The 9744-nt window shown below is 39.6% G+C and overlaps 1 protein-coding gene across 1 annotated transcript; it reads left to right on the top strand.

Annotated features, from left to right (window-relative positions):
• Positions 1-5291: 5291 nt before the first annotated feature.
• LOC132369841 (olfactory receptor 5P3) lies at positions 5292-6183 on the top strand. The gene is given in 3 exon segments (XM_059929529.1): positions 5292-5889; positions 5892-6113; positions 6116-6183. Coding segments are annotated over 3 exon segments (888 nt in total).
• The last annotated feature ends 3561 nt before the right edge of the window (positions 6184-9744 follow it).

Genomic DNA, 9744 nt, shown 5'->3' with positions numbered 1-9744 from the left:
ATTAGGTCAACATTCCACTTTTAGCATGAATCCTTTAAGCACCCTCTCTGATTGATGGACTGCAGGGCAGTCCGTGATGGACTGAAATATTAGTGTAGTTCAGAGCCTCTATGTAATAACCCCTGAAAGGTCTGGGTATTTCCCTTTTCTCATGAAAAATTACCTTTAAATGGCCTTAAATCTACTTTGGAGTAGATGAGGAATGAGAGTCACAGAATAGATAATGTGATATTATTGCAAATTTTTTCCTTAAGGGTACTCAGCCTCTTCCTAATTCAAGGGACTCTGGGTCTCTGAATTGATTCTACTCTGGGAATTACATGAGTAACTCTCACTACATTTCACGGTATTTCAAATCAGGCCCCTGTTCTCTGACCCTAGAGTGTTTGGGGTCATACATATCAAGTATAGAAGCTTACTGGGCTGTCTATCCATGGTTTTAAGAATGCCATGCTTAATTAGCTACCCCTAAAGATCCCAGATGTTTTGGATACCATATTATAAATGATTGCCCTATCAAACTTGGCATGGTGCTATGAACACATACATATATATGGTTGCTGCCACTTCAGGGTTTTGGTATTATTATTGAAATTTGATCTCATTTCAGATTTGGTATCTCCCACCCACATCTCTGGGCTACAGACAATAGCTGTTTCAGTTCTTCTTAAAAATAATTATGCTCCTTCACCAATGAATTTCTCAGTGCCATGGAGTAGAAGATGCTTCTGAGCTCTCCTTGGAAGGTGCATACATCGGCAATGGACTGCACATGATAAACTCGTGTCACCATTCCACATCTGTCCAAACATTCGATTACTTCTGAATATACCAAGGAATTTTGTCAGGCTTCTAAATTCACTTTACACAGGGAATCCTTCATTTTAGGTTTTAGTTAACCAACTAAACAAGCAATTAGAACCATGTCCATATGTTCTAGCTAACGTATGATATCTAGAATGTCTGGTGGTTGCAACTATGGTTGACCCTTGAAAAACCCAGGTTTGAGTTGTGGGAGTTCACTTATATGCAGATTTTTTTCAGTTGTAAATACTACAATACCAAATGATTTATGGTGGGTTGAATCCGCAGATATGGAACTGCAGAATCAAGGAATCCAACCGCATATAGGGAGTGCCAACTATAACTTAAAAGTGGATTTTCTACTGTATGGAGGATCAGCGCCCCCAAGCCCCATCTTGTTTAAGGGTCAACTATACATCATAAATTCAAATGATCTAATAGTATATTCTTCTCTCCTTAGTTTAGTACCTTCATACCATTCCTATACACAGGTATGAAATAAATTGGGAAAATACTAAAATTCTTTGATATACAAATCTTATATTCTCAGCTTTGACTTAATGTCTCCTGGAGTATGCTGGGAGCTTAAAAAAAAACCTAAGGGTAAGGCATGAGGAGTATTGATTTATCTTTTAAAGTAATTTTCTCAGGTGAAGTCATTAAAGGGTCCTCAAACAAGGTAGGAACAGCTTTATCATACAGGCAAAGAGCAGCTTCTTTATCTGGCGCACTCTCCAGGAGAGTTTGAGGTTCAGGGTAATTTGAGTCATCCAAATTTTCCAGTATATCCTCATTTCCATTATTTTCTGATCAATGTTTAAATTCCACATGATAGACCTATGGAGCCTCTGAACTCAAGTGATACAATATATCAACTGACAGAATCAATGTTTGCCCTAGGAATTATGGCTTAGTCATTGATAGTCCTTGGTTTCACTCCATTACTTAGGCAAAGAATTTACAAATATGAATCTGTAATTCTCTTTGAGGTTTCTAGAATGATTAGAAGAGATAATCCAACACCACAGTAAATGAATTCCTAAAGCTCTTCATTCTGATCTAGGGCATTATGTCATCAAAAGACTTGCCTTCGGTGGGCACTTTATTTTAGGGGATCACAGGTGATATTTAGTTAACGATTTTAAACCATGTGCCATGAGAATCCCAAGTCTCTTCTTTTCATATTAGTTTGATATTTACTGCCCTTAGTCACAATCAACCCATACACACACACACATACACACACGTGCGCGTGCACACACAAGCACTTATTTTTCCCAGAAGGATTTCTATTTTGGATTGAAATTACGCCTGCTACACTGTATCTTTGTTTCTTCTTGCGTGCCCCAATACAATTAGAATTAGTTTAGAAATCCATCAAAAGTTTTCATTAAAAATTCTAATGTACACACAAAAATAAGTTTGTAGATATTCTTAAGATGACACATATTTATATGAGCACGTATACCTATAATTTTCTCTGTCCTGATGGATTTTCAGTGAAATTTTCACAAACGAGTAATGTACTCAAGGACCTACATCCCCAAAGACCCTGAATCTCATAAATACAGCCTTGCTTTACAATGACAATTCTTTGACATTTGTCCTTATCGTTGACGTATAAACATCTACAGGGAATAATTTTCCTTTTCTATTGATACAAGAATGTTTGTTTTTCATTTTTGTATTAGAACTTAAGGTTTGGGTATTTCAAAGAAATAATCATTTGTTGAGCATCCACTTATTTCTATGAACAGTACTTTATAATATCATGTATGTCATCTTATTCAACACATGAATCCTGTGAGGTATTTTTTAAAAAAACAAATAAATAATGAAGCGTTGAAGAATTTATATAAATCATCTAAGATTCCATAGATAATCAGTAGCAAAGCTAGAATCTGATTCCAGGTCTATATGGCTGCAAAAGCTCATGGCATTGCCCTTTGCTTCCATGCCATTATTGGCACTCAGAACAGGCTCTGAATTTCCCCGTCATCCTTCCTCCACAATTTTGGGAGTAGCCTTCATTCTCCTTTTTGTTCATTCAGCTGTTAACCACAACATAACAATACATATTCAATATTTTTGTGTATTATCTTCTTTACTCTGTCTTTGAACGTTATCTCCATTCAACTGGAGCTAAGAACGGTTATTTTCAAGTCTCCTTATTTTCTCTTGAATCAAGAAGTCCTGATTCCATCTCTCTTTAACTCCCGAAGCCTTTTTCCTGTGTTCTTTGGCACTCACAATTATCAACAAAATCTCATGTCCTCAGAATCTCTTTAGAACATTCCATTCTCTTCACTGTCCTTTTCAATGGATACTTTGCTACCCCGAGGACATTTTTTTCTCTACAGTCTTCTCAAGTGATGTATGTTTTTTCTCTTACTCTTCATAGCCCTGGGCCTGGTAGTGGATAGTATTCCTTCTCCCCCATTGCCACTTGTAGGCATTTTCTCTCTCCTACCTGCAAACACTTATAGTTGAGTTTACATCATCAGACTCCACTAACCAATCCTCCTTATCTTCCTCCACCTTTTGCAATCACCTACTACTGGCATTATGTCTCCTCATCCTTGGAAGTTTTTGGCTTTGGCTTACTCTTTCTCTCTTAACGGTATTCCTGTCACAATTCCTGATGGATGAGAATTGGGTTTTAATAGCTCCACGCAGAAGATCCTTTGAACATCACAGCCTCTTAGTTTCTTGATCTCTCCTCCAAACACCTTCTTTTCCCCCCTACCATATCCAGTCACTCTCATCATCAGAGTTTAGACTTTTAAATATTGTCATTTGCCAACAACTGTAGCTTTTAATCTCATTTTAAGCATCCCAAATTGTAACCATCACCACCTCCTATCGTTCTAGCTCATTCTCCCTAGTAGAATAATTAAAGCAAATCTTCAGTTCCCTGGGGGCCTGGCACCTTTTTGCAGGCTTTACTAATTTCATGTACTCACTTCACCTTTGCTCAGCTTAAATGTAATGGTTATTTCACTCTCTACCTTGCACCTACCCTCAAATGCCATACCTATCCCCTTTGTTGCTCTGCAAAAAGAAAATCCTAGTTAAATTTGATTCCTTATCTACTAAGGACCCATAATGGTTCAGTTGAAAACAGGGGCACATCAATTTTCTGGGTCAGGGCACTGAAGGAGGCCCTTTATCATCTGCCTCACAGAGCTGTCATTACCGTGTAGCCATTTATATATATGAATTACTAGATAGCAAAATCATCCTTTTAAGAGTAAAGATATTACTTATATATTAACGGAATTGAGAAACTTTTTGAACATATAAATGAACCAAATATATGTTCCGATATTCTATATTCTTTTTACAAATTACAGAAAACATTTGTGTTATATAAATATGGTAATGAATTGGCTCCAGGAGTGAGCTTTGATCTCAGCTCAGTTGTCAGAAAGCCATTTAACCTAAAATTAGTTACCTAACTTCTTTAGATCTCAGTTTATAACTTTGTAAAATGAGAGAGAGGGAATGGATGGAGTGGCTTTTTGAAGCCTGGCATTCTGTGACTATATGAGAAAGCTCTCATGATTTTCTTGCTTTTTCATGATTTTTCTCAAACAAGTTGATATGGGAAAGAGCTTTCCAGAAGCTGACCTAAAGGTGTGATTTTTCTCAGAAGACAGGGGCTATTCACACGGGCTGGGTACCTGTGGGAAGTAGGAGGCTGGAACCTTTTGCTAACAGCCCAGCTCCAGTTTATGCAAAGTCTCAGGCACCTCTGGAATCTTTCAGGAGTAACCTGATCAATGTGTTTGGTTTCCTTTCCCGGATTGGCTCACTATTATGAATCAGATAACTTGATCCTAAGATGATGCCATCTCTTTTTCCAAACTGCAGTCTCTCCAGGTTAACTTGTTCATGATTTGAGCACCTTTTTCTACACTCTGCCTCTGTTCAAACTTCCTGGATATTGGTTCATCTTTCCTCTAACTGTGATACCTGTTTAAATTCAGGATTCATATGACTGCTCAGCCTCTTTCATACAAGAAATGATACCTCAGATATCATTTTAAACAGTTGTTCTTTTCCATGGGAGCTGGCCCATTCTGACATTTCTTCTCCCTTTCATCATGTCTTTGGCTTAGAAGATACAGTTACTGGGTCCCTCATACCATCTAGTGGCTGTCTCTAGGATGTGCTCATGTGAGTCTATTCCTCACGGACCACCTAAACTAATTATATAAGGCAAATGTGACTTGAATGTGTTAAGTTGAAAAAAAAAAAGATTTTTCTGAGTATTCCTGGCCTTCTATCAATGCACATTTATATTTTCAAGTCTTATGCAAGGTATTCTGTGTGAAAATATTTTCCCCAAATATTTACATGTGAGTGTGTATGTTAGGATTTTGTTATTATATAGCTATGGTAAAAATAAGTATGCAGATTATAGTATTTTCTTCTATTCTGATATCCACTTGTTTTTCTTTCAGTGGGTATCATTCTCAGTGTAGATGGGGACTGGAAACTACACAGCTGTAACAGAGTTCATTATTTTGGGGTTAGCAGAGGATACTACAGTTTGTGCCATTTTATTTATTGTGTTTCTAGGGATCCACGTGGTCACCTTAATGGGCCATGTCAGCATAATCACGTTAATCAGAAGCAGCCCTCAGCTTCATACCCCAAAGTACCTTTTCCTCTGCCATTTGGCCTTTGTAGACATTGGGTACTCCTCATCAGTCATACCTGTCATGCTTGTGGGCTTCCTCAAGGAAGGAACCTTTATCCGTGTTTCTGGTTGTGCCGCTCAGCTCTGTTCTGCGGTCACATTTGGGATGGCTGAGTGCTTCTTGCTGGCTGCCATGGCCTATGACTGCTATGTGGCCATCTGCTTGCCCCTGCTCTACTCCACCCACATGTCCCCCAGAGTCTGCATTCTCTTAGTGGGGGCTTCCTATTAAGGTGGGTGTGTGAATGCTTGGACATTTACTGGCTGTTTGTTAAGCCTGTCCCTCTGTGGACCAAATAAAGTCAATCACTTTTTCTGTGATTATTCGCCACTTCTGAAGCTTTCTTGTTCTCATGATTTTACTTCTGAAATAATTCCAGCCATTCTTCTGGCTCCATCATTGTAGTTACTGTGTTTATCATCGCTTTCTCTTACATCATCCTTTTCTCAATCCTGAAAATGTGCTCTACTGAGGGGTGGCATAAAGCCTTCTCCACTTGCACCTCCCACCTCACAGCAGTCACTCTGTTTTATGGGACCATTACCTTCATATATGTGATGCCCAAGTCCAGCTACTCAACTGAACAAAACAAAGTGATGTCTGTGATCCCCTGTTGAACCCCCTCATCTACAGTCTCAGGAACAAGGAGGTTAAAGAGGCCATGAGAAAATGAATGGCTAGAACACATTGGTAGTCCTACTAAAGTAATCTGATTTTTAATAATAAGCATTGTGTAATGAAGACTTCTCCTGCAGATGAATAAATAATGTACTAAGTAAATTTCAGTGTATATTCATAGTATTCTAGACTCACAAATTTCATTTCTTGTTATTCTCAAGAAAATTTTCAGTGTAAAAAAATAAATATGCATTCACCAAGATAGGAACATTAGCAAAAAAATATTTTATTCTCACTTTACTCACCATTTCTTGCATCTACAAGTACAAATCTTTTCAAATAAGTTCTATGCTCTTTGAATGCAGTCTTCAGAAATAACTGCTGGAAGCACCTGAAACTCCTTGAGTGGGAAATAAAGAGTAGTGTTGCCATCCATGATCTTGTCATCTGACAGAGATGGTGTCCATGATGTACCGATAATCTAAGGATTGAAATCAGTGATGCTGGTAGTTGTAAAGCTTCTGCTGCTTTGTGGTCTGAGGCTGAGCAACAGGATTCCTCCCACAATACCTCTGCAGGTGAGCCTCAGCAAGCCAAATCAGAGGATATCTGAAAGCTCCATTTATCTTAGCTCTTCCCTTTCAGGGATCTATTCTACAAAATACGTTCAAGAGTTTCCAGAAGAAAGACTATTGGGGGCTAATTGGCATGACCTGGCTCCTTTCTAGATCAAAAAAGTAAGGTTCCTTCTTTAAAGGTTATTTCAATCTTATCAAATATGCACTACATACTTCTATAATGTGCGTTAAACCATTTCTTTCCCTCCTGGTCCTATTGCCTCTGATACTGAAATTCTCAGATTTCTTGAACATAATTTCACTGGAACTTCTGTGTTAGCCCTGAAACTCTTTAAACCAGATGGTTTCACTTATAGAATTTAAAATTATTTGTATTCTTATAGACCTCTTTGTGTTTTTTCTCCCAGTTGTTTTATTCTGTGTGGATAATTTTTAATAAAAACAGATAATATTTTTAAGGATCTCGTTTTTCCTTTAATAAATGTAAATACCAGATTAATCTTAATATAATTATATCATGTGATCTTTCTATTTAGTCATCAGCAATGATTCTACTGTCCACAATATTAAGTCCAGAGTGAGGTTAACTTCATGGCAGTGTGAGACATCTCTCCTTTCTGTTCCCCCTTTTAAACAACTAATTAGGCATCCATACATGAACAAAAGTGCCTCAGTGGGAATTGTAGGATCCAGACCATACACTAAGGGATCCAGGAGGAGTCTTGCCCATCTGTGCATCTAGTAATAGGCAGAAAGACCTTAGTATGGGCCTCAAAAGCATCAGGAACCAGTGAACCTGCCCCAATTCCTCTCGGCCCTGGCCAAGGAAAACCTGGAGAGTGCGTACTTGGGCAGAAACCTATGGATCAGAGAGACTTTGTAGAAATTCAACCTTCCAGAGAAGTGATTCCAGCATGCTGTTGGAGCAAAATAATAATAGTAATAGTAAAACATGAGTTTGGATGCAGTGAAGACTGTAACTTTGCCAGTGCCATTGCTTCCCCAAGGAAACACTGCCTGGGGCAGGACTAGCAGGCAGTGTCCTCTCCTGCATAGGAAAAGGATAGCAGTGAGTGAGTGCTTGGATCCCCTGGCATTTCAAGACACTGCTGGAGAAGCCCATTTAAAAAAGTATTACTGAGACAGGACCTTCATGATGCGCAGGGGAGGGAAAAGATCAGAAAAGAAGCAGATAAGAATGTTAAAGGGCATTAAAGGGATGCAATTAAGCTGACTAATTCACCAAGAAGTCCACCCATCAGCCTCTGGGAGCAGGTGTGTCCATACAAGATCAGGGAAAAATCCCAGATATAATAGGACCAATGAAGACTATACCCGACTTACAGGCAAATAGTAAAGGTGTGAGGGGGTGTCTGCTACTTCAAATGCAAAACTATCACTGTAAAATTACAAGGAACATGAAGAATCAAGAAAATATGCCATCACCAAAAGATAACAATAATCCTCCAGTAACTGAACTCAACGGCACAAAATGTTGCAATCTGACAAAGAATTCAAAATAGCTGTTTTGGGGAAACTCAACAAGCTACAAGAAAACACAGAAGGACAATATATGAAAAGTTGAGAAATTTAACAAAGAGATAGAAATTATAAAAAAAAGGAATCCAACAGAAATTCTGGAGCTGAAGAATGCAATAAATGAAATGAAAAATGCTATAGAGGGCATCTGTAGTAGAGTAGACCAAATGAGAGATAGAATAAGTGATCTAGATAATAGAACTTTGAAATAACCCATTCAGAAGAGAAGAAAGAAAAAAGCATGAAAAAGAACAAAGAAAGACTATATGATCTTTGGAATATCATCAAATGTACAAATATTAAAATAATTGGGGTTCCAGAAGGAGCATAGAGGGAGAAGGGGGCAGAATGTTAGCTAAGAACTTCCCAAATCTGAGGAGAGACATGGACATCCAAGTTGACAAAGCTAATAGATCACCCTATTATCTCAATGCAAAAAGACCTTGTCCAAGGCATATTATAATGAAACTGTCAAAAATCAAAGATAAAAAGATAATGCTAAAAACAGTCAGAGAAAAAAGATTGTAACCTACAAAGGAACCTTCATTCCAATAGATTTCTCGGCAGGAACTGTACAGTCCAGGAGAGAATGGAATGATATATTCAAGGTGTTGAAAAAATTGCCAGTCAAGAATACTCTATCCAGGGGGGATTAACCAAGATGGCGGAGTAGAAGGACGTGCTCTCACTCCCTCTTGCGAGAGCACCAGAATCACAACTGGCTGCTGGACAATCATCGACAGGAAGACACTGGACTTCACCAAGGAGGATACCCCACGTCCAAGGACAGAGGAGAAGCCACAGTGAGACGGTAGGAGGGGCGCAATCAGAGTAAAATCAAATCACATAACTGTTGGGTGGGTGACTCACAGACTGGTGAACACTTATACCACAGAAGTCCACCCACTAGAGTGAAGGTTCTGAGCCCCACGTCAGGCTTCCCAACCTGGGGGTCTGGCAATGGGAGGAGGAATTCATAGAGAATCAGACTTTGAAGCCTTGTGGGAATTGATTGCAGGACTTCGACAGGACTGGGGGAAACAGAGACCCCACTCTTGGAGGGCGCACATGGAATAGTGTGCGCATCGGGACCCAGGGGAAGGAGCAGTGACCCTGGGGGAGACTGAACCAGACCTACCTGCTAGTGTTGGAGGGTCTCCTGCAGAGGCGGGGGCTGGCTCTGTTTCACCGTGGGGACAAGGACACTGGCAGCAGAGGTTCTGGGAAGTACTCCTTGGCGTAAGCCCTCCCAGAGTCTGCCATTAGCCCCACCAAAGAGCCCGGGTAGGCTCTAGTGTTGGGTTGCTTCAGGCAAAACAACCAACAGGGAGGGAACCCAGCCCCATCCATCAACAGTCAAGTGGATTAAAGTTTTACGGAACTCTGACCGCCACAGCAACAGTCAGCTCTACCCACCACCAGAGCCTCCCATCAAGCCTCTTAGATAGCCTCAATCACCAGAGGGCAGATAGCAGAAGCAAGAAGGACTACAATCCTGC

This window comes from Balaenoptera ricei, chromosome 8 (genome assembly GCF_028023285.1).
Source record: "Balaenoptera ricei isolate mBalRic1 chromosome 8, mBalRic1.hap2, whole genome shotgun sequence".
In the NCBI taxonomy this organism is placed as follows: Eukaryota; Metazoa; Chordata; class Mammalia; order Artiodactyla; family Balaenopteridae; genus Balaenoptera; species Balaenoptera ricei.
Note: the sequence above shows the minus strand (reverse complement) of the source record. Positions and strands in the feature narration are given on the sequence as shown.